Source organism: Rutidosis leptorrhynchoides, chromosome 2, assembly GCF_046630445.1.
Source record: "Rutidosis leptorrhynchoides isolate AG116_Rl617_1_P2 chromosome 2, CSIRO_AGI_Rlap_v1, whole genome shotgun sequence".
In the NCBI taxonomy this organism is placed as follows: Eukaryota; Viridiplantae; Streptophyta; class Magnoliopsida; order Asterales; family Asteraceae; genus Rutidosis; species Rutidosis leptorrhynchoides.
This window is the reverse complement of record NC_092334.1, coordinates 497,035,547-497,062,140: the sequence shown is the minus strand read 5'-3', so window position 1 is coordinate 497,062,140 and position 26,594 is coordinate 497,035,547. Positions and strand designations below refer to the sequence as shown.

The 26,594-nt window shown below is 35.6% G+C and overlaps 1 protein-coding gene across 1 annotated transcript; it reads left to right on the top strand.

Annotated features, from left to right (window-relative positions):
- The first annotated feature begins 17,108 nt into the window (after positions 1-17,108).
- On the top strand, positions 17,109-25,812 carry LOC139892707 (uncharacterized). Its single transcript, XM_071875823.1, has 12 exons — positions 17,109-17,550; positions 18,112-18,338; positions 19,740-19,807; positions 20,568-20,645; positions 20,732-21,072; positions 21,609-21,677; positions 21,750-21,838; positions 21,961-23,784; positions 24,306-24,383; positions 24,492-24,603; positions 24,938-24,988; positions 25,277-25,812. The coding sequence occupies exons 1-12, from the start codon at positions 17,200-17,202 to the stop codon at positions 25,325-25,327; spliced, it is 3,339 nt and encodes a 1,112-aa protein (XP_071731924.1). The 5' UTR covers positions 17,109-17,199; the 3' UTR covers positions 25,328-25,812.
- The last annotated feature ends 782 nt before the right edge of the window (positions 25,813-26,594 follow it).

Below are 26,594 nucleotides of genomic sequence, written 5' to 3'. Positions count from 1 at the left end.
CTTCCAACCAAAATGCACACTTTGAAAACTTAGCGTACAATTCTTCCTTCCTCAATACTTCTAACACCTTTCTCAAATGTTCACCGTGTTCTTGGTCATTCTTTGAGTAAATAAGTATGTCATCAATGAAAACAATGACAAACTTGTCAAGGTATGGTCCACACACTCGGTTCATAAGGTCCATGAACACAGCTGGTGCATTAGTTAAACCAAACGGCATGACCATAAACTCGTAATGACCGTAACGTGTTCTGAAAGCAGTCTTTGGAATATCATCTTCTTTTACCCGCATTTGATGATACCCGGAACGTAAGTCAATCTTTGAATAAACAGACGAGCCTTGTAGTTGATCAAATAAGTCGTCAATTCTCGGCAGTAAATAACGGTTTTTGATGGTAAGTTTGTTCAACTCTCTGTAGTCAATACACAACCTAAATGTACCATCTTTCTTCTTTACAAACAAAACAGGAGCTCCCCACGGTGATGTGCTTGGTCGAATGAAACCACGCTCTAAAAGTTCTTGTAATTGGCTTTGCAGTTCTTTCATCTCGCTGGGTGCGAGTCTGTAAGGAGCACGAGCTATTGGTGCAGCTCCTGGTACAAGATCTATTTGAAATTCAACGGATCGATGTGGGGGTAATCCCGGTAATTCTTTCGAAAATACATCGGGAAATTCTTTTGCAATGGGAACATCATTGATGCTTTTTTCTTCAGTTTGTACTTTCTCAACGTGTGCTAGAACAGCATAGCAACCTTTTCTTATTAGTTTTTGTGCCTTCAAATTACTAATAAGATGTAGCTTCGTGTTGCCCTTTTCTCCGTACACCATTAAGGGTTTTTCTTTTTCTCGTATAATGCGAATTGCATTTTTGTAACAAACGATCTCTGCTTTCACTTCTTTCAACCAGTCCATACCGATTATCACATCAAAACTCCCTAACTCTACTGGTATCAAGTCAATCTTAAATGTTTCGCTAACCAGTTTAATTTCTCGATTCCGACATATATTATCTGCTGAAATTAATTTACCATTTGCTAATTCGAGTAAAAATTTACTATCCAAAGGCGTCAATGGACAACTTAATTTAGCACAAAAATCTCTACTCATATAGCTTCTATTCGCACCCGAATCAAATAAAACGTAAGCAGATTTATTGTCAATAAGAAACGTACCCGTAACAAGCTCCGGGTCTTCCTGTGCCTCTGCCGCATTAATATTGAAAACTCTTCCGCGGCCTTGTCCATTCGTGTTCTCCTGGTTCGGGCAATTTCTAATAATGTGGCCCGGTTTTCCACATTTATAACAAACTACATTGGCATAACTTGCTCCGACACTACTTGCTCCGCCATTAGTCGTTCCGACACCATTTGTTCCTTTCGTTCTAATAACCCCTGGTCCGCAGACCTCACACTTCGCCGCGCTATGACCATTTCTTTTACACTTGTTGCAAAATTTGGTGCAGAACCCCGAATGATACTTTTCACACCTTTGGCATAGCTGCTTCTGATTGTTGTTGTTGTTGCGGTTATTATTGTTGTTGGGATGATTGTTGTAGTTGCTGTTGTTGTTGTTGTTGTTGTTGGGCCGTTTGTTGTAGTTGCGATTGATGTTGCGATTGTTGGGATAATTGTTGTGATTATTGTTGTAATTGCTGTTGTTGTTGTATTGGTGATTCTTATCACCGTTTTCCTCTCACTTTCTTTTGACTTGCTTCACATTGGCCTCTTCAGCAGTCTGTTCCTTAATTCTTTCTTCAATCTGGTTCACTAGTTTGTGAGCCATTCTACATGCCTGTTGTATGGAGGTGGGCTCGTGTGAACTTATATCTTCTTGGATTCTTTCCGGTAATCCTTTCACAAACGCGTCGATCTTCTCTTCCTCATCTTCGAATGCTCCCGGACACAATAGGCATAATTCTGTGAATCGTCTTTCGTACGTGGTAATATCAAATCCTTGGGTTCGTAACCCTCTAAGTTCTGCCTTGACCTTATTGACCTCGGTTCTGGGACGGTACTTCTCGTTCATCAAGTGCTTGAATACTGACCACGGTAGTGCGTACGCATCGTCTTGTCCCACTTGCTCTAGATAGGTATTCCACCATGTTAACGCAGAACCTGTGAAGGTATGCGTAGCGTACTTTACTTTGTCCTCTTCAGTACACTTACTTATGGCAAACACCGATTCGACCTTCTCGGTCCACCGTTTCAATCCGATCGGTCCTTCGGTTCCATCAAATTCCAAAGGTTTGCAGGCAGTGAATTCTTTGTAGGTGCATCCTACACGATTTCCTGTACTGCTAGATCCAAGGTTATTGTTGGTATGTAGCGCAGCCTGTACTGCGGCTATGTTTGAAGCTAGAAAAGTACGGAATTCCTCTTCATTCATATTCACGGTGTGTCGAGTAGTCGGTGCCATTTCCTTCAAAATAGTCAAATGGAACAAGTTAATCATACAGAATATTAAGAGTAGTTAATAGTATTTCGTAGCATAATATGAACTCATTTATAAAAGCTTTTTCTTCATATTAGCGTTTTATAAATTTAAATTCGGGTAGTACCTACCCGTTAAGTTCATACTTAGTAGCTAATATACAATTCAACTACTACAATTCTATATGAAAAACTGATTATAATAATATTTCGCGTTCAAACTTTTATACAATATTTTACAAACTTACAATACCGCTTATTTTACATAAAGCATGAAATATAGCACACAATAACTTTGATACAAGATAGTTGTGAAGATAATTCTAGCTAGTACACAAGTCGTTAAGCAAAGGCAATAAAGACACGTAATTCATACGTCCAGAAACAAGTCATGCATTCTGGTTTTACTAGGACTACTTCCCATCCTTGGTCTTGTGGAACATAACCATAATGGCCGTTGATAAGACAGCGTGTTGTAACGTCGTCAAAGGGACGAGGGTTACGTAATGTCCAACAGTCCCGTAACAATCTAAAAACCTCATTTCTTACCCCAATTACCGACTCCGTCACTTGTGGGAACGTTTTGTTTAATAGTTGTAGCCCGATGTTCTTGTTCTCACTTTGGTGAGAAGCGAACATTACTAATCCGTAAGCATAACATGCTTCTTTATGTTGCATGTTAGCCGCTTTTTCTAAATCACAAAGTCCAATATTCGGATATATTGAGTCAAAATAATTTCTTAACCCATTGCGTAAAATAGCATTTGGGTTCCCCGCAATATATGCGTCAAAGTAAACACATCGTAACTTATGGATTTCCCAATGTGATATCCCCCATCTTTCGAACGAAAGCCTTTTATAAACCAAGGCATTCTTGGAACGTTCTTCGAATGTCTTACAAACTGATCTCGCCTTAAATAGTTGTGCCAAAGAATTCTGACCGACTCTAGACAAGATTTCATCAATCATGTCTCCGGGTAGGTCTCTTAAAATATTGGGTTGTCTATCCATTTTGTGTTTTTATACTGTAAAATAGACAAGAGTTAGATTCATAATAAAAAAAAAATACTTATTAATACAAGCAATTTTTACATATATCATAAAGCATAAGCACACTATATTACTTATATTACACCACACGAATACAACTATCTTATTCCGACTCGCTTGTTTCTTCTTCTTCAGTTTTGGTTCGTTTTACCAAGTTTCTAGGGATATATGATGTTCCCCTAATACGAGCCGTCGTTATCCACATTGGTTTAGAAAAACCTGGTGGTTTAGAGGTTCCCGGGTCATTGTTACAACTTAAGGACTTCGGGGGTTGACGATACATATAAAGTTCATCGGGGTTGGAATTAGATTTCTCTATTTTTATGCCCTTTCCCTTATTATTTTCTTTTGCCTTTTTAAATTCAGTTGGGGTAATTTCTATAACATCATCGGAATTCTCGTCAGAATCCGATTCATCAGAGAATTGGTAATCCTCCCAATATTTTGCTTCCTTAGCGGAAACACTATTGACCATAATTAACCTTGGTCGGTTGGTTGAGGATTTTCTTTTACTTAACCGTTTTATTATTTCCCCCACCGGTTCTATTTCTTCATCCGGTTCCGATTCTTCTTCCGGTTCTGATTCTTCTTCTGGTTCCGACTCTTCTTCCGGTTCCTCTTCAGGAACTTGTGAATCAGTCCACGAATCATTCCAATTTACATTTGACTCTTCATTATTATTAGGTGAGTCAATGGGACTTGTTCTAGAGGTAGACATCTATCACATAATATCAAACGCGTTAAGAGATTAATATATCACATAATATTCACATGTTAAAAATATATAGTTCCCAACAAAATTTGTTAAGCAATCATTTTTCAAGTAAACACGGTCGAAGTCCAGACTCACTAATGCATCCTAACAAACTCGATAAGACCCACTAATGCAAAATTCTAGTTCTCTAAGACCAACGCTCGGATACCAACTGAAATGTCCCGTTCTTATTGATTAAAAACGTTCCATATTAATTGATTTCGTTGCGAGGTTTTGACCTCTATATGAGACGTTTTTCAAAGACTGCATTCATTTTTAAAACAAACCATAACCTTTATTTTATAAATGAAGGTTTAAAAAGCTTTACGTAGATTATCAAATAATGATAATCTAAACTATCCTGTTTACACACGACCATTACATAATGGTTTACAATACAAATATGTTACATCGAAATCAGTTTCTTGAATGCAGTTTTTACACAATATCATACAAATATGGACTCCAAATCTTGTCCTTATTTTACTATGCAACAGCGGAAGCTCTTAATATTCACCTGAGAATAAACATGCTTTAAATGTCAACAAAAATGTTGGTGAGTTATAGGTTTAACCTATATATATCAAATCGTAACAATAGACCACAAGATTTCATATTTCAATACACATCCCATACATAGAGATAAAAATCATTCATATGGTGAACACCTGGTAACCGACATTAACAAGATGCATATATAAGAATATCCCCATCATTCCGGGACACCCTTCGGATATGATATAAATTTCGAAGTACTAAAGCATCCGGTACTTTGGATGGGGTTTGTTAGGCCCAATAGATCTATCTTTAGGATTCGCGTCAATTAGGTGTCTGTTCCCTAATTCTTAGATTACCAGACTTAATAAAAAGGGGCATATTCGATTTCGATAATTCAACCATAGAATGTAGTTTCACGTACTTGTGTCTATTTTGTAAATCATTTATAAAACCTGCATGTATTCTCATCCCAAAAATATTAGATTTTAAAAGTGGGACTATAACTCACTTTCACAGATTTTTACTTCGTCGAGAAGTAAGACTTGGCCACTGTTGATTCACGAACCTATAACAATATATACATGTATATTAAAATATGTTCAAAATATATTTACAACACTTTTAATATATTTTGATGTTTTAAGTTTATTAAGTCAGCTGTCCTCGTTAGTAACCTACAACTAGTTGTCCACAGTTAGATGTACAGAAATAAATCGATAAATATTATCTTGAATCAATCCACGACCCATTGTATACGTATCTCAGTATTGATCACAACTCAAACTATATATATTTTGGAATCAACCTCAACCCTGTATAGCTAACTCCAACATTCACATATAGAGTGTCTATGGTTGTTCCGAAATATATATAGATGTGTCGACATGATAGGTCGAAACATTGTATACGTGTCTATGGTATCTCAAGATTACATAATATACAATACAAGTTGATTAAGTTATGGTTGGAATAGATTTGTTACCAATTTTCACGTAGCTAAAATGAGAAAAATTATCCAATCTTGTTTTACCCATAACTTCTTCATTTTAAATCCGTTTTGAGTGAATCAAATTGCTATGGTTTCATATTGAACTCTATTTTATGAATCTAAACAGAAAAAGTATAGGTTTATAGTCGGAAGAATAAGTTACAAGTCATTTTTGTAAAGGTAGTCATTTAAGTCGAAAGAACGACGTCTAGATGACCATTTTAGAAAACATACTTCCACTTTGAGTTTAACCATAATTTTTGGATATAGTTTCATGTTCATAATAAAAATCATTTTCTCAGAATAACAACTTTTAAATCAAAGTTTATCATAGTTTTTAATTAACTAACCCAAAACAGCCCGCGGTGTTACTACGACGGCGAAAATCCGGTTTTACGGTGTTTTTCGTGTTTCCAGGTTTTAAATCATTAAGTTAGCATATCATATAGATATAGAACATGTGTTTAGTTAATTTTAAAAGTCAAGTTAGAAGGATTAACTTTTGTTTGCGAACAAGTTTAGAATTAACTAAACTATGTTCTAGTGATTACGAGTTTAAACCTTCGAATAAGATAGTTTTATATATATGAATCGAATGATGTTATGAACATCATTACTACCTCAAGTTTAGTAGGTAAACCTACTGGAAGTGACAAGAAATGATCTAGCTTCAAAGGATCTTGGATGGCTTGAAAGTTCTTGAAGTAGGATCATGACACAAAAACAAGTTCAAGTAAGATTTTTACTCGAATTAAGATAGTTTATAGTGATAGAAATTGAATCAAAGTTTGAATATGAATATTACCTTGAATAAGAAAGATAACCTACTATATATAACAAAGGTTTCTTGATCTTAGATGATTACTTGGAATGGATTAGAAAGCTTGGAAGTAAATTAGTAAACTTGAAGGGATTTTTGAAGTGTTCTTGAAGTGTTCTTCCTATGATGATTATAGCTTGATTCTTGAAGTGATTTTTGATGAAGATGATGATTAACTACTGGAAAAATACGTTCATAATAGTGTGTGTGTGTGTTGAGAGAGAATTAGAAAGAGAATTGGAAGTGAAATGGAGTGAATGATGAGTGGTAATTGGTGAGTGGTGAGTGGGGTTAAAAGGAGTTCTAGTTAGTTGACTAGCTCATGGTAGAAGTTAAAATTGATTAGTCATACATGACATAATCAAGAGTGGAATCCCATGCTAGTTCCTATTGGTATATACCCATAGTAAGTACGTTTTGAAGCTGTGTAAAATACGGGTAAGAATACGACTAGAATTCTTGATGAAAGAAAAGAATGGGAAAGTAACTGTAACCATTTTCGTTAAGTATGAGTGTTTTGATATATGTCTTGAAGTCTTCCAAAAGTATTTTAATACATCTAAATACACTACATGTATATACATTTTAACTGAGTCGTTAAGTCATCGTTAGTCGTTACATGTAAGTGTTGTTTTGAAACCTTTAAGTTAACGATCTCAATTAATCTGTTAACCCATTGTTTATTATATCTAATGAGATGTTAAATTATTATATTATCATGATATTATGATATATTAATATATCTTAATATGATATATATACATTTAAATGTCGTTACAACGATAATCGTTACATATATGTCTCGTTTCGAAATCCTTAAGTTAGTAGTCTTGTTTATATGTATATAACTCATTGTTAATATACTTATGGAGATACTTACTTAACATAATCTCATGTTAACCATATGTATATCCATATATATATCGTCATGTCATTTTTACAAGTTTTAACGTTCGTGAATCGCCGGTCAACTTGGGTGGTCAATTGTCTATATGAAACATATTTCAATTAATCAAGTCTTAACAAGTTTGATTGCTTAACATGTTGGAAACATTTAATCATGTAAATATCAATCTCAATTAATATATATAAACATGGAAAAGTTCGGGTCACTACAGTTTGCATGTTATTGGAATTTTTTCGCGCTTCGGTACAAGATTGGTATTTCAAACATCGCAACCAATCGGTTAGTCTTACTTCAACTGTTACTCCATATGCTGAACATAAACTAGCCAAGAGGACGAAAAAGTCAAGAAGATGGCAAGCAATTTCATCGACAAACAATCCAGTAGAAGTGCGCGATGGACGAAAAAATGGCCTCGTTAATCTAGCAGATAAAGTTTGTTCATGTGGGCAGTGGCAGGGATCAGGCATAACTTGCGGACATGTTATTACAGTAGCACGACTGTTTGGAGTAGCTGATGTTACTCAATTTATATCTCATTGGTTCACGACAGAAACTTATATAAGTACGTATATGGAACACATCCTTTCTTTGCCCCATCGGTCTGAATGGTCGGATCCGGGGCCCAACGTCCTACCAATTGTAAACCCTCCCATTAAGCCGAAAAGAGCTCCCGGACGCCCAAAATCAACAAAACGTCACCCGTCAATGGGTGAAGACACTGAAAAAACAGTAAGAACATGTACTTGTTGCAAAGAACCAGGTCATGGTAGGGATACGTGCAAATCTTCAGTTGATCGAACTAGTGAACCAACCACGAAAAGGGTAGTAAAAACATCGGCCTCAACTTCAAAGTCGAAGAAGGGTAAGGAGAAACTCACTGACAAAGAAGCGTTTCATGCTTATCAGTCTCAGTTTTATGCAACGTGCAATCTAGGGAGCGATAATTAGTAAACCAATCTCCAAGTTTCGGTTTATTTTCCTATTGTATGTTTTTTATGTCATATCTTCTCGTTGTAATAAATTCTAGAAGTTTATCTATGTTATGTGTAATAATAATCTATATTTTGGTTTATGTATGCTATCATTAAACCTTGAGTCCAATCATAGCAATTGCGACCTTTTGCACATACGCAAGGTCGCAAGATATCCCTTGCGACCTTTTGCACATACGCAAGGTCGCAAGTTAGACCTTGCGACCTCATTAACACAGACGCAAGGTCGCAATATAGTCCATCTTTCTTTCAAACCCTGGTCAAATCACAAGATTGTCCACTGCATCTGCTACTCTTACAGTCTATTCTTTCCCATCAGAGTCACATTTATATAGACCTACTAGTAAGTACTTGTAATCATATACAAATAACAAGTTCAAACAACACATATACATATCAACAAGGGTACAATCAAACAACCTGTGCAGCCTTTTTAGCATCCCTTGTCGCATCTTTTTCGTCTGGTGGTGGTGGTAGTGTATCAAAACGTGCACGGAAGAACGTCCTTGCCATTTTGTTCCTATATTCCTGTGCAGCCTTTTTTGGATCTCCAATGTCATCAAGCCCCTCCTGTGCAAACACCAGTCTCTCCATATGGATGCACACCCAAACACCGCAGTCACCGGTTTCACCTGCCTGCACTGGCACATTACGCCCAGATTCAATCATCAACTCCATACTCTCATTGTTTTGGTAGTAATCTTCAAGCTGTGATTCTGGCATCTTGTTATAGTAGTCAATCGCGTGCAAGTAGACGGGCAAGTTTTCACACATCATTGTGACAACATGTTGTAGCTGTTCACTAGCAAGACCGGGTAAACTGTCGTACACATAAACTTCCATTTCTTATAACTTTAATGATAGCAGCAAGAAATGTTATGGGACTCTAAAGTGTACTGGGATCAAGATCTGAAACAGAAAGAACGTTTAGTCAGAAAACAACCCATACGCAAGGACGCAAAATTTACCTTGCGTCCAAATAGCACATGAAGACCAAGCTGGATACATTTCATCACTACCATCCCGAAGAGAAATTATATAAGTGTAATTTGGTACCCTAAAGGTAGAGAACCCTTCATTCTCTTTGAAATTAGGATCTTTGGCCTTGGCCTGCTTCAACTTCTCCTCCTTTTGCTTCAACCTCTCCTCCTTCTCCTTCTGACTTAATCCCCAAAATTCTTTAAAGTTTGCAAGCTGAGTCAGGAATCCAGATGGCATAATTGTCCATCGAGAACTTGCTTTAACCACCTCATGTGGTAACTCAGGAGTGTTAAACATCTGGCTTGCTCTGGGGAGAAATCTCTGATGATATCTTAAAAGAAATGTAGTCCAGCCATCAATGTGCTACAAATTAAGAAGACAGGTTAAGATATTAACACAATAATTCATGTCATAAACAAAACATTAAGAAGATCACTCACCAAGTTCTCCAAATATCCTGCCTCTCCTAACCCCAGCAAGCGAATCCAAAACTCCAGACCAAGGTAAATGAACTGATCACTTTGAAAGATGAACATGCAACGGGTCTCTTGCTTGCTCTGTATAATTGTCGTGGGATCTTTTGCAGGGGGTGCATGCTTTCTCTGATCTCTCCATGCTCCAGTGGGTGGTGGTTTAAGACAACCTTGATCATTGATAAGTCTGTCGATCATGGCAAAGATTTCTTCTTTACTAGCCCAGTCCTTTTCCTTCCTTTTTCTCTTAAAAGTCACCTTCACATCCTTACCACTTACATTCTTTGGTCCTTCTGTTTCACCAGGGGCAACATTATCAACTACCATAGCATCAGGTTGTCCATCAACAGCTTTCTGATCAACCATTTGCTCATCCACACATTGCTCTTCTGTATCTAGGTTGATCGCATTCATGTTTTCCACCTTCTCAATGACATGTCTGGACAGCTGTGCAAAACAGGAAATCTGGTTTATAAAAACAACAGACGCAAGGACGCAATACTAACTTTGCGTCCACAAAGCGCAAGGACACAAGACAAACTTTGCGTCCACGAAGCGCAAGGACACAAGCATAACCTTGCGTCCACATCAGTGAGTCAGGAACACCAAATATTTATGCATTTTAAAAAAAAAAAAACACAACTAAAATATTATAATGCAGCAATTTACCTTCTCAATTGGTTTTCTATATCCAGGTGAAGTAAACGGGGACCTTAATGCACACGTGGGTCGTCTTTCTCTTATTCCACGTCGTATTTGCATAGGAGAAGGGTTGACAATCTCATTGTCAGAGAAAGATTTCTCATAATACGTATCGTCCTAAGAAAATAACAAATAAAAAACAAAAATTATATAAATTCATTGAGAACAAATATTCAAATGCAAAAAATAAAAATAATTAATAAATTTTAATATACCGGATACTTTTGCTCTGGAAAAGGGTTTTCTTCGTATTCCGACAATTTCCTTTTACATTCACTTAATTCATTTTCAACTTTGTCCAACCGCTCTTTAAATTCTTTTTCAGTTTTGGATACCCGCTCGGTCAACAACGCTACCACACGATGTAATTCTTGTACCTCGGTATTTTGATGTGTTGGTGTATGTGTCTGTGTCTGTGTCTGTGTCTCCTCTACAGTTTCTGGAATTATTGGGGTTTCTTCTTGCTGGATCTCCTGTTCAACTAAAGTTCCAAGAAATAACGCGTCACTATCAATCCACCATTGAAACTCCTTCTCTGTATCAGTGGGGGAGAGACCACGTATAAGTCTCTTGTTCTTGGGACAATCATCCTGCATAATCAAACACGACTTTATACACAAGATAACAAAAAATACTTGGAATTTTTCTGGTCAAACAGACGCAAGGACGCAAACAACTCTTTGTGTCTCCATAGTAGCACGTACGCAAAGACGCAAGTACAACCTTGCGACCACGCTTACCAAAGACGCAAGGACGCAGGAAGGGTCTTGCATCCTTGCCATTTCCTCTCTATTTCAACAGTCATTTACCAGTCAATGGTAATTCCAGATATTAAAGCCCACTGACCTGAATATCTAAGAGTTTAATGTAATCTGAGATTCCAAAAGTCTCCGCTGTTGTACGCTTCCAAAAAAGAGCCCTCGGTACTCCATTCTTGTCCATTTTTGTAGCAAAGGATTTAATGGTACGACGGTAAGCCTCGAGGATCCAAATCTACAAATCATTTTTGTTTAAACAATATCAATATATATATTATCTTTAAATAATAAAACTATTTGAAATCAAACATGTCGTTACCTTAAATGCCCACATAAATCCCGCCAAAGTGTACGCCTTGCCGCTCTCTAATTGGCTTTCCCGAACAACAAACCCTTCACTAACCGCTTCGTAAGTCGGTTCCCATATACGAGACCCCCATGGGTACTTATTAACACTTGAAAAATCTTCAACTAAATATAAGAACTTCTTGTTCACCACATGGGCAGATTGTTTACCCATAAAAGCTCTCTCTATAACTAATATGATTGCTAGTCGAATCACATCATCGTCCGAAACACCAACTCGACTAGTTTTTAGAAGCTTCTTTTCAATATCACCAATCAAAATGTTTGTGCTCTCTTTAATGGACGGAAATAAACGTTGTCTAATTGGAGCCGTCTCTTTTTCATAATTTTTAGGGATGTAATGTGCCATATCCGTACGGGTACCAAACAAAAACCCCGTTACTAGACAAAATTCACGGCGACCAAATCTAATAGAAAAATTACGCTTAAATCTAAACCATATGTCATCTTGCTCCTCGGGGTACTTATCATCATCAATACCTTCCAGCCGTTCAGTTTTACGTTGGAGCATTGCATGTACAAGTCCGGGATCGTTTCCCATGTATTCAAGATCTAACCATACACCAAAACACGTTTGTTTAAATATTTTTATTTGATTTTCGGTCATTACTTTCTTCACATCACCTATAATACTTATTTTATTCTTCATCATCAGTTTACCTTCAACCCATCCCTGTAAAATTAGCAATAAGAACATCAGCATATGATACGCAAATACGCAAAATTGGTCTTACGTCCTTTGCTACCGGTACACAAGGTCGCAAGTATGGTCTTGCGACTTGATTGTGTCCGGAACGCAAGGACGCAAAACGACCATTATGCCTGGACAGTCAAATTAATTTGACCAGCAACAAATTGTTGTTTCACCAAAACACTATACAAAACAAGACATAATATACCCCATTATTTAAAAAAAAAACAAGAATACGGTTTAATAATGATGATTATCACAGAGACATTTCTTCGAACAGTTGGTGTGCACATTTTCAGATTTATATATGAACATATGAAATTGATATACACCTCCCAAATAACTAACATATATAGTGAAGGAATAACTAACCTGCGGATTTGCCATTGTTATTAGGTTGATATCTTGATTTATTTCGTAGTTAAAATGGAGCAGACGAAGACGATGGTGACGTAGTTGGTGACGTAGACGCTGGTACGTGGTGGTGGTGGTGAATACGATGGATGAACTGGTGGTAGTGCAGGTGGTGATGGTGGGTTCGATCTACTGTTTGAACGAGAGAGAAGATGATGGATCTTTGCGTATTTGCGTTTGGCTAGGTTTTTCGTAATTTGCTTCTCTGCGTCTGTGCGTATTTGCGAAGTGTGTGTGTGTCAAGTGAATGTTATTATTAGGTTTATAACCTAATAATAAAAAAACACAAGACGCAAAGACGCAAGCACGCAAGATATACAAAATTTGCGTCTTGCGTCTCGCAAGGCATGTTTTGCATCTTTGCGTGTTTTATGATTACTATTTTATGTTGCTGCTATTTGAGTTTTTTTTTATTTATTTAACTACTGTTAATGTATATATCCATCTATGTTTACAAATATTTATCTAGTGCTTAAGTGTAAGTTGTTATTGACCAAATTACTCCAGTCGTCCTTGAACTTGTACTGAAAATTAAAATGACCAATAAAACATATAGGCTAAAATTAAAATACCATTTCATTAACCAGTAGTACAAAAGGCCCTACGACCTACTTTATTACATGATCAATCAAGATTAATTAAAATGCAGCAGCATACATAATCTGAGCATTCAACACTTCTCGATCAGAAGGATGCACCAACTCGTCTTCATCAGCAAAGAAGTTGTTCAACAACATGCCATACGAAAATCCACTCCCACCAGCTGCAGCCAATCCTGCCATCCGATTAGCAACCACATATGCCAGATTAATTGGGATTTGTTCGAGCAAACACATCAAAATCAAAACTTTAGTTACAGATAGCTCCACATCAGCATCATCTCGAAACATGACATTCTTCTTGATGACATTCATCATCTGTTGATACTGGTCCTGAATATCTTCCTCCCTGATAATGACAGGACCACTGTTTGGCATGTAAAAACCAGGTTTACATAGTCCCGAAACAAACCCAGAAGCTGAGAATGAATTTTCTGTAGCTGACCTCCTCGGGGCCTTTTTCACATCCTTGCTAAGACTGAAAAACTTGAAATCTCCATCTGGAATATCCAACATCTCACCAAACTCCTCCAACGTCCAATCTTAGGAATAACCAAACATGTTCACGTGAACACATTTCAGTTTACGTGGATCAAAGACATAGTTAGCATAGAATTCCCTAACAAGTCTGGGATAGTACTCATTAACTTGACGATGTAGAAAAGCTCCAGCATCTATTCCCCGCCAGTACGCGGAAAAACCACCTAGAGCAACAACCCTAACCCCAGGAAGAATGGGACGGTCGGCTAATAGTCGTCGTCTTTCAGCAACTTGTTGTGATGACTCTCCTTGTGATGGTCGGTGTGAAGCTCTAGCTCTTCTGTCCATGGATATTAACTGAGATTAACTGTAAATAACAAACTAATTAAAAATAATCATCATACAAACAAATAATAAATACAATAATTAGTGAAGAAAAATGCTTAAATTAGTACCTTAAAGTACCTTTAATCAATGAATTGCACAAGGATGGAATTTTTATGAGACTGTGAAAGATAAGTTCCAGGGTCATACTATAAATAGGGTAAAATCTTATCCGACAAAAATCTAAGAAATCTTAATAAATCTTATCCGAAAATCCAACATCTGATCAGATAAGGTCGCAAGCTCGCAAGACGCAAGGACGCAAACTTGCGCCTTGCGAGGGCAACTCGCAAGCCTCCTTGCGTCTTGCGAGGGCAATCTGGCAATTTTTGTTTTTTTTTTGGGCTCCAGCGCAAGAAACTACATGGGAATGGGCATTTTGGCTATAATCCCTTTAATTTACTGAGTAATTAATTACTATTAAATATATTAATTATTATTTATATTCAATTTTATAACTATTTTCATGAAAAAATAAGATCAAAAAGGTGAATTCTTTTATATTTTTAATATGTAAAATTAAATGATAGATGTCTTTAAAAAAAATTAAAAATAGATAAAAATAAAATATAAAAACCAAATAAAAATAAAATGATAAATAAACGTAAAAGTTTAAGATTGTAAAGAAAACAATAACTATATTATTATTATATAATATTAATATTCTTTAAGATGGCATATGTATTTTTCTTTTCGCAATTAAACTGAGATGGAGACCATACCAGAAAATAATATATTCATGAAGATATACTTCGTGTATTTCTTTTGTAAATTGAAAAAAGTATATAATCAATATATTAGAATAATTAAAAATTTAATTAAATTTAGTTAAAAAAAAAAGTCAGATATCATGAAAACTGTTTTGACATATGTAATAAGTCGCACATTAACTAAATTCTGTTTACTGTTTGAGCTCTACATGATAACTTCTGATCAGGGTTCTGAAGTTGGCGGTGGTCCTACTCTCCCTTACCTTAAGGTTTACGATCTACATACGGGTCTAATTAAGGTTGGGCTCGAATAAGTTAAGTTGTATACGAACCGGGTCATCATTTGTGTTAGTAGTGGGTGTGGTGGTTCTTTCACCGTGTTCCAGGATGCAACCATTATTACTTGCTTGGCTACAACCAAGACAAGCATTGCACTACATCCTAAAAATGCAACACCTCATGGCAATAATCTATATGAAAAAACATGCTAAGGTTATTTGGCCTTCGCCATACAACCTCCATCATATATCCACGTATCGGTTGCATAGTATTTTTATGCTCTCAAATATTCTCTCCGCTTACAACTCAACCCTCCCATTTACCCAATTGTACCCACCTTAAGCATTTTATGCACGATTGTGAAAGTACTTCAAAACATTTCTCCGAGTCTTTACCTATTCAAATCATGAACCATACGTCATTCAAATCTACTTAACTTTTCAAAATCTCATACACATTATTCTCATAGTAGTTGACTTGTTCACCTCCCAATTCACAAATCAACTAAGTTCATTTGCTTCGCAATACACATGACTCATCACTCATAAGTTTATTCATTTAACATTTAACATAATTTTCATTTTATGTTACAATCACCTTTTATTCAAGCTCTTTTCACCCAAAATACTACATATTATATTTATATCAACTTATAATCTTCAAGGATTTAAGCTTGATTATAAATCTATGAATCATCATAAATTCTTTAAATATCTAGTATATATATATTTTTTAATTGAAATGCATACTAAGTACATTTGATCCAATAACAACAAAAATTCTCATAATTTATATAAAACTCATTTTCACCATCTTCGTAGCTTACATGAACACATAAAATCACCACTCTTAAATTCCTAGTTTAAAAAAGTTTTTCAACTTCAAAATCTTCTACTAACTCTATTGGTCATCCTTTAACTTAAAATTCCTTAAAAAAATAAGTAGAAGTTTCATAACTCAAATTAAGGGTTATAAAAACCCAAATTAGCTGACACATAAATGAGGAAGATAGTGATGGTTAATGGTGCTATGAAGTGCTACTAGATGCTAATGTTTAATTTCCTTGATTGCAAGAAAGATCAAACTTGATTTCCTCCTCTTTGCTCCTTGGGCTGAATTCAATAACACACATACACTTACAATTTATTTTAAGTTTTCTTTTGGAGAAATAGCCCTAAATTTCCAGATTTTAGCTTTTAAATAATAAGTTATTAATTTATTAATATTTAATATAATACATGTTAGAAGCATTAAAATAAAAAAATATCTTAAATATTGAGGTGTTACATTTTCTTTTTTTTAACGTAGAAGAAAACTTATTGATTCAAAGAAAAAGAAGGTCGACAGTAGTGAATTGGCTCGTTTCGAGGTGTCTGTTATAGATTTTTTTTTGGACTTTTATTACGTTGTTTTGCTCTATCTTTTAGTTTTGTTGCATGTTAGTTTAACTTCTTTGGTTTCTTCTACTTGTAGGTTTTTATGTTTAGTTCTTTTGTTGGAGTTGTGTGTTTTGTTTATTTTGATTTTTTTTTTATAAGTTTCGAGCTCGTTAATTTTTTATGAAAGTTATTTTTATTTTTCTCGGGAAAAAGTAAATCCTATTTACAATTTTCAAAATATTAGTAAAATAAATACTCCGTAGTAAATAATTTTTTGAATAAATTTAAATATAAGTATGAATATGAATATAAATATTAAATAAATATAAATATAACTGATAAATATGATATAAATAAATAATAAATAATATACGGAGTACATATTAGATAAATGTAAATGTAAAAAAAAAAAATAGAAAACAAAATAAAGAACGAAGAATTCCCAAATTCCTTCGCATCTTTTCCTTGTGACGGTATCCAGGTTTGCAGCATCTCAATTCGTGTCTGCTCCCACCGTATTGATTACTTCTCCTGACGTCTGGTAATGTACGGCGGTTCCGGTAAACTCGGCCGTGGTCGCGGCAGCGGTCCTCCAGTCAAACGGAATATCCACTCTACCTTCCAACCTTCTTCTGTTCAACGTCCATCCGCTACACCTCCCGGTGGTCGTTTATCCGCCGGTAGCGGTCACCGTAGCCGGAGCAATACACTCGCCGCTCCTGCTACAGTTCCAAAGACAGATGAATCGTTTAGTTTAGTTCGTAATACTCCGTTAAATTTTGGAATGATTATTAGGCTTTCACCTGTACTTGTTGAAGAAATTAAGCGGATCGAAGCGCTAGGGGGTACGGCGAGGATTAAATTTGATTCTTGTGCTAATAATCCTGCCGGAAATGTAGGTTAAATTTCATCTGAATGTTGACTGTATAAATAGCTGTCTTATATATTGTTTGATTTGAAGTTTAATTTTGTGCTTAAATAACCTAGACTAATGAAATTGAATATTCAATTTGTTTTCATTGGTTATATTTCAGCTTAGAGTTCTTGCAGTGATATTAATATTATTATGAATATGAATTATGAATCTAATGTTCAGCTGTTCAAGATCAAGTTAGTTGCTAGGTTAGAACTGTATATAAAGTATAGTTTTGTATTAGATCATATTCAGGAAGTATATATCACATCGACTAATGAAATTGAATATTCAATTTGTTGCCATTGGTTTTGATTAGGTTCGAGTTCTTGCAGTGATACTGTATTTATATTATGAATCTAATGTTCAGTTGTTCAGGATCAAGAAATTTAGGTGCTAGGTTAGAACTGTATATAAAGTATAGTTTTGTGTTAGATCACATATAGGAAGTTCAGCTCTCTAGGTTTTGGTTTTTGTTGATACTCTGTGTTACGTGAATTTGTTCAGTTGTTGCCATTGTTAAGTTTCCTTCTACTATTTTAGGTTATTGATGTTGGAGGTAAGGAGTTCAGATTTACATGGTCGCAAGAAACTGGGGACTTGTGTGATATATATGAAGAACGAAGGAGTGGTGATAATGGCGAAGGATTGCTTGTTGAATTTGGAGGTGCTTGGCGAAGGATAAATGTGCAACGTGAGTTAGACGATTCAGTCAAAAACCATGTAAAAATGCGTACAGTTGAAGCAGAACGCAAGCACAAGTCACGGAAGTATGTTTCATATTTGATTTGAGCAAATTTATATTGGCATGCACAAATGTTCCATAACATACATGTGTGTCACAGTTTGCTCCTAATTATATAAATATGATAGTATTAGGTTATTTTTGCTTCTGACACACTCCACTCTCTGTGTTCCTTTATATGATCTGTTAATTAGCACTTACAGAATGCTTACCTCTTGAACTTGAACTTAATATGCTGCTAATTGCTTATAGCCATGTAACAGTGTCCTCATTAATGCTAGAGTTTTTGTAAATGCCATGTGGCCTCACCAGCATTATCTTCAAAACGCCTGCATTTATCTTTGCTTGATTGGATTATGTTGTAAACTCTCCACATTTACCTATCTAAGTTGACCCTATCATATTTAAGATAAGTTAACCCATATGACTGCTCCTTCTCATGGTAAATTCTGCTAGCTGTCGACTTTCCATCATCCCCATCTAAAATTAAATTCTTTCAAGAGCATATCTAAATTATAGGTTAAAGAGGACCATATTGCATCTCAGGTGGATTTTACTGTGTGACCTCGACACTCCTGAATATTGTCTACTCCATATGCTCCACTACATTAATGTGACCGCGACACTCTTCTGAAGATTGTCACTAAATCTTGTGCCTTTTTATTCTCCGCTACATTTTTACCTATGCATACGCTACATAGGGTTGTTCAACGTCCAATTAAATGGAGTTTAGTATGTGGCATTCCGTTCATGAGGCCAACCTCAGTTGGTCTTTATATCAACATTAAGATTTAGTCTAATACTTATTGCCATTCTCCTGAATACCTTTATTTGATCTTGTTCAACCATATATCGCCTGTAGCCCTCACTCGGACTATTTTTTGTGTCTTGAACCTTCTTATTTCTGCCACCAACACCTCTTTATTAGGGTTCGGATGATTAATTTTCTCAATTGTAGTTCACCTCTTGTGTGGTATGACTAGTAAATAAGCTGTCGGTACAAGAAACATAACAGTCCAATAACTGAAGCATTCTCACCTTTTCAAGTTGTACATAAGCTAGACTGTTGTAAATAACATACAAGACAATATAGAACCTATGATATCTTGTTCCATTTTTCAAGCAAGATTTTCTAGTGGCTGTAGCTCATATTTTCTTGTAGAATGTCAAATTTAGTTACAGGGCTTTGGTAGAGGTGTGGAGTAGAGGATCTAAAAAGAAATTCAGAAAGGCCTTAAACTTTTCTTTTTGTGAGGAAGTCAGGGATATATATGCGGTGTTTTAGCGTTTATCTGTTGTGATGGGGACTTGGGTAGGGCTGTTAGCTTACAGTTACAGGCTTTGCATGATTGATGTCATCATGTAATATGGCAGCATTATTATTTTGTGAATTTGAAGTAATCATATTATACAATTTTTTTGACAGAGCCATTATTTTAGACCATGGAAATCCATCTATGAAGAATCAAATGAAGGCCTTAGCTGCCGCTGAAGGTATTAACTTTATTTAGTCATCGCCATCCTCGGTTGGAACATTTCACGATTGATATACCATATGTGATCAAAAACTACTCATATCTTGCTGTTTAAAAAAATAGTCATAATTTTCAAGCCTTTAGTTTGTGCATGCAATTTGATGCAATAATATAGCATGTGTTGTCATATAAGGTAGATTTTGAAAAGTGAATGCATTGTTCCAAGAATTTAGGATTGTTGGTTCAGCTTGTTTTGCTTTAAACTTCATTTTATTTCTGAACTCACTTTTTGTTAACTAAATGGTATCGGAAAAATTTGTAATCCACAAGAACTATAAATATATCATCTCAATTCTAATTTCTCAGGGTTCCGTGCTGTCATCTTTATTTTCTATTTTGCCATTTGATGAATTGTTTCATATGTGTTCCTTGAATCGAGTATGTCATATTTTACATCACCACATTTGTTTTTATCAATCTTTATTAAGTAGTAAACAACTATCTAAGTTTCATCTAGTAAATCATGGCTCATTGATCTGATGAAGTCAATATAATTAATACAATACTTGTGAGAAATGATCATGTTGGGTTTAACTGTATTTAATGTATTTAATGAACCGAATATGTAACTCAGTTCATGTAAAGTTTCCTTAGCATCCACCTTCCAGTAACTTCTGATGCAAATCTCGACAGTACTTATAACTTCATAATAACTGAGTTTTGCTTCTTCCTTTTTTAACTGCATTATGTTCTTTTATTTATTTTTTTTTTTGTCTCAGCAAATAATACGTGGAAAGGGTCATACAATAAGAAGAAAGAGCCTCCTTTTAAAAAGATGAAAGCTGAACCTTCATCAGGTAAAGTGATTGTCTGATGGTATATTGATTTTATAATGTATTTGAAAATGTAAGTTATATTGCAAGGCTAAACTGTTCTGATACAGCAATAATCCCTCCTAAATCTGGTGGAAAAGCTGGATTCTCTTCGTCAACTCCTTCCAAAATCATGGCTTCGGTTTCACCCCTACTATCTACACCTGAACAGTCCGGTGCTCCATCGTCCCCTCTTAGAAATAGCAACATTGCCAAACTGCAGTCAAACAGAAAAGATGCTACTTTGACTCAATATGCTAGCACCTCTGACAAAGAAATGTTCAACAGTGTTCCTGCTGATCTTGTACAGACTAGACTAGAGAGCAATGAAAGATTTCGGAACAAACCGACTGACTTGCAGAGTTTGCTAATTTCTCTTCTTAAGGAGAAGCCACATGGAATGCACTTTAAGGTAAGTGTGGGAATCGGTCTAAAGATGGCGAGTTCGGCCATTTTTTTCCTATAAAATATGGGCCGATTTTGGCTGTGTTGTATCTTAAATGGATGAAATTAAAAACTTGGTAAAAGGAGAATGGGTCAAAAGGCTGAAAGTTTCTTAAAGTTTAATGCTTTCTAAGTTGTTTTTCACTTATTATTCCGGGATTTAGAATTCTAGTGTGATAGTTGTATTATTTTATCAAAGTCATGCTTGATACAATAGTTTCTTATGATCTTCCTTGAAAACGGAGAAAAAATTGTTTGTGGGTCATCCCAATCCACCCATTTTTCCATCTCTTACTGATATGATCTTATTTATGCGGTTTAACTTTCAGCAGATATTATTTCTGTATCATTTTCCTAATACGTAAGATGCTGCAAGACTCTATCTAATATAATATCATGCATAAGTTTCACACGTACCCACCAATTGTTGACTTGAATCCTTGCTCTTACTTTGGCTGGTTTTTCCATCTATATCCCTTCATACATTCTTACCGTATCTTATAGGCTCTGGAGAAAGCTGTCGGAGACACCATTCCCAAATCAGTTAAGCAAATCCAGCCCATCTTGGAAAAGGTAATCTGTATTAATTATTGTTTAATACCGTATTTTTCATGGCCTGCTGAATGACATTGTCATCTCATTCAGATTGCCGTTTTCCAAGCTCCGGGAAAATATATTCTGAAACCCGATGCCGAATTAGAAAGTTCTAAGAAAACTTCATTTGAAAGTGGAAGGTAGCTTCACTAATCAACACTCGCGGCTCTCATGTTGCTTTTATTTGATTTTCTGAGTGTTTGTGATTATTCATTCTGTATGCTGACATCATATTGTTATTGCTTGATTTTCTCATTTCCAGCTTTCTGGATAACAATAATCACCACAGAGAAGCAGCAGCTTTCGAATCTAGCTTTTCCTTGAAAAACGATATTGCAAAGGAATTTGAAGAACCGGGTCGCTTAATTTCTGAACCTTATGAAGAGTTAAATACTTCAGAAAAGATTGACATTGATTATCTTTCCCCAGATGTATTAAACGACAAAAAAGTTCCTCACAATAGTGAAGGCCCCGCAATAAGCTCGAGCAGGAGCGGAAGTGGTAGTGATAGCGATAGTGACAGCAGTGACAGTGGAAGTGAAAGCAGAAGTCGCGAAAGCAGCAGCGATAGTGAAAGTGATGCATCTGCGAACAGCAAACAGGGGTCTGATGAAGAGGTAGATATTATGAGTGACGATGATATACACCCCGGACAGAAATTACTACCGTCTGATCCTCAAGTAGGTTATGCACGTAATATGGTTGATGAAAACGATGGTCACCGGTCTGTTATGGTTGAGACCGAGAAAGATCTGTTTGATAACCCACAAGCTGAAATGAATGTAACTACTAATTTATATCCAGATAATTATGCAGATGACACCACAGATCTATATAATCATCATGTTGACCATCAAGAGAGTGAATTTCATGTTACGAATACTGTATCGAGAAATAACTTTAAAAGGGGATCTGATGTGAAGCAATTTAATGAGAATGAGCACGCGAAGAGATTAAAATCTGGGAACCAGCCTCAACCAATAATCTCTAAAGAGAGAAACTTTTATTCAGATAGTCCTATAAGTGACTGGCCTAACGAAGACCCATACAAAGGCATCAATAATCAAATGATAGGCAGGACTGTTGGTGATGTGTCTGATTATGAATACGATAAAGTTGACAACACTGAATTTATTGGAAAGTCTACTTCAGACTCCGGAAGATCAGGCCTAGGCCCAAGATCGTTTGATCTTAATGCACATGCACAAGTTTCTGCTAGTATGGATTATGAAAGGGGCCCACAAGAGAACGATGTATATTTTATGCAAAAAGATAAAGCTAACAAACAAATAAGAGATAAAGACGGTCATTCCAAGGATAAAAGACCTCCAAAGAATTCTGGAGTTAAACTTTCAGGTTCTCAACAAAAGAAACACGATAGTTCAAGCGGGAAGAGTAAGGATTCTGGATTTTTGTCAACGTCACAGATTAAGGATTCCCTTTTTGAGTTAAAAAATTCGCCTGTCATAAATGGTCGTGGACCCACACTCCAAAGAGAAGTCTCGGACTTAGAAATGGGTGAACTACGTGAGATTTTGCCTGAAGAAGGTAAAAAGCGTTTCGAGAAAAATAATTCTTTCAAGCAGTCAGATAATAATAAATCAAGTTCAGATTACTGGAATTTGGATGAAAGTAAAGGAAAGGTTACTGGAAGAACAAGTGTAGATTCTGTAAAGGCGTCTCCATTTCAATTGGGTATTGGCATGTCCGGCACTCACCAGATCGTACCTAATAAGGCTGTTCCTGAAGATCATGCTGATGATTATACAAGAGTTAATGGCAAGCCTATCTCAAGAATAGATCATGCGAAAGCTGAGTCACAGCATAGTAAGGGATTTGGTTCAGTAGGTTACATAGACAGTCAAAGAAAAGGGCCCGTGCTTGTGCCACATAAGCATGAGAAACAAGTAGTTTCTATTACTACGAAAGATAAGAAAAAGCATATGCCTAAAGATTTAGGTGCAAAAAAGAAGCCGGTAAATAAGAAGAGAGAGATGGAGTCTTGTTCAGATGAGAGTATCAGTTCATATGCCAAGTACGAAAAGGAGGAGCCGGAGATGAAAGGACCGATAAGAGATATTTCACAGTAAGTAGATCGCTATATTTGTGGTTTTTATTTTTATTTTTACTAAAGGTGGTAATTTCAATTTATCTACATTAGAATGGGATGTTCGGGGTATGCTTCTATCTGTAATGGATTAAACTGGTAAATTAGATTAATAGCTGATTAGACTATCTTTTAAATGGGGTGACAAAATCTGCTTTACTGATGGTGTGATGCATGAAACCTCCGAGTCCTCCTGTTTAAAAACTATTTCCAAAAATAAATGAATTATCATTATTGTAACCTTATATGACACTGATTGTTAATAGATGATAACTTGGACAAAAGTGTCTCGGACTCATGAGCGGCAGAGTGGCTACCCCACTTGCTCATATTGCCACCTCTGCTTTGTACTGTTTCTATAACACCAAGGGCTCACCCAGTGGGAACTATATAGAAAACTTAAATAGAACATTGAACAGCCTATCAATGATAATATTTATTTTATTTATTGTTAAAGTTTCAAAAGTATACTGATGTTTGCTTTATGTGTATGTATTTAGGTACAAAGAGTATGTGCAGGAGTATCGTGAGAAGTATAATAGCTATGAAACGTTGAACAAACTTTTAGAGTCGTACAGGTGCTTGGAAATTATATGCTTTGAATTTATCTTTGCTTTGTTATCTCATAATCTGAACTGAATTCATCTGATATCATTATCTAATGAAATTTTATCCTTAATGTCCAGGAACAAGTTTCAAACCTTTGCAAGCGACCTTGAACTTGCCAAAGGAAGAGACAATGATAGATATAACAAAATAGTCGATCAGTTAATGGAATCTTATCGTCAGTGTGGAATGGTAAGACCAGTGTCCGTTTCTGGACGTTTTGATCAAAATTGGTTTTATAAATTTTAATTAATAGAACACTTGATGGAATCTTATCGCATAGGCTAAAGTTATAATATTATGCTTTTGTCAGAGGTTTTTTAATTTCGTGCCGGTGTTCTCAATTATGCTCAAGTTTTTTAAAATTTTATGCTAAATTGGGTACATATTTCTGGGACGTCGATTGTTGTTTTCTTTGCTGAACTTTATTTATTTTCTTTGAAAAGTGTGGCGCAAAGACTCACGTATTAAGTGTTAAATCCTTATGAACTTTAGTTTTAATTGTGGAAACATTTGATGTTTGCAGAAACATAAACGGCTGAAGAAGATTTTTATTGTGCTGCATCACGAAGTGAAGGTTTGTATCGAACCAATCAATCTCAGTTGTTCATTGGTTGCCTGTATTAAATTTTCCACCTCATTTGAAACGTTTACTTTCACGGTCATGGAGTCGGATTTTTGTATTTTTAAATGGGTGAAAAAAGTTTAGAAGGTGCTACACAAAAGTAATGTTTTTGGTAGAGGTGAAATTTATTTTGAGAAATAGTTGGTTTAACCATATAAGTTGCAGTGGGTCTATGGTAAAATAAAAATAAGTATTATTATGAATGTCCCTAATTATTTGCAACATTTACTTTGTATCCAGCATTTAAAGGAGATGATTAAAGACTTTGCTAACAAGCAAATGAAAGGATGACGCACATACAGAGTTCCCCTAACACTTGATATCGAGGAGCATATGAACAAAAAGGGAACGCCAATTGAAATGTGGAGACTCGGTCCCAACTCAGACATGTCTTCTAACGTTCTCTGTTTTTATTTTAATTTTAGTTGTAGGAGTTTCGTTGAACACTTTGCAGTGCTGATCAATCAAGTTATACTCTTATTTACTGTGAATGGAGATGGGAGATGAAGTTAAGTAACACCTGGACGAGGTTTATGTAGATATATCGGAAAAGGAAAGTTTTGGATTAGTTATGGCGGCGTTTGTATATAAAAGCTCTGTACATGGACTTTTGTGTTTTTCTTTTGCTTCTTTTTTGTTAGAAATTTGTTTGGATGTAATATTTGTAGTGCACAGTAATGTAGTGTTAAGTATATGATTATTTTGATTAAATTTTCTGATCCAAAGCTGGATCTCAAGAGCGCTATCTTGTTATACAAAGCATAATTTACGTGAACTTGCCGGTATCATCTCTTGAGTTAATCAGTTTTTTGTTTCAAATTCGGGTCTTAGTATCAGCAAATAGTTCCACATATTTCAAGTTTTGAAGTAGGATGAACACGTGAGTCGGTTAGATTTTGCTCTTCTTGATGTAACAAGTTTTTTTCTTATATGTAAACATATAAGAAATTCACCCGGTACCAATTCTCGCGCTTAGGGGCTTGATTACCCGAGGTTTTATCTTTTATGAGGGAGCCAATGTGCTCGTTCATAGGAGAGTTTTCTCGCTTACAAAAAAAAAAAAAGTTTTTTTCTTAGTTTAGTTCCTTCTCTACAGATTACATTCTAAACCTTTATCTAACTAAATTTAGAGCTTACACTATTTTCTACCTTTATATGTTTTTTGAAGGAGCTTACATTGTTCTCTACATTATGTTTTTCACACTAATTTCTGACGAATAACGGTTTTAACTTTTCATGTACAACTAGTTTACGAACTCTCGCTTCGCGCCGGGGGTTCGTTTTTCAATGTATTTTATTGCGTTTAGTTTGTAAAATTATTCCGTGGCTAACGATGATGTCGTTGAAGCGCAACTCGAGTCGAACTAAAAGGTATAATCCGTGAAAGTTTTAAATGTTATTTTAAATTAACAATACATGTGCATCTCCGCGTTTCGCTATGGAATTGTCGACTTTTAAAAATTTAACTCAAAATCAACGTGTATGAAAAGTGAAGGTATTTCGTATGCGCGAGAGACATATTAAATCAATGTGGCTAATATGTTATGATCCAAGTCGG

What these genes read in the sequence shown, in the direction of transcription:
- LOC139892707 (XM_071875823.1), top strand. Translation starts at nt 17,200, where the DNA reads ATGTACGGCGGTTCCGGTAAACTCGGCCGTGGTCGCGGCAGCGGTCCT. An exon ending in TCCAGCCCATCTTGGAAAAG is followed by an intron (nt 21,678 to 21,749) that starts GTAATCTGTATT and finishes CATCTCATTCAG; the next exon opens with ATTGCCGTTTTCCAAGCTCC. An exon ending in TGCTGCATCACGAAGTGAAG is followed by an intron (nt 24,989 to 25,276) that starts GTTTGTATCGAA and finishes CTTTGTATCCAG; the next exon opens with CATTTAAAGGAGATGATTAA.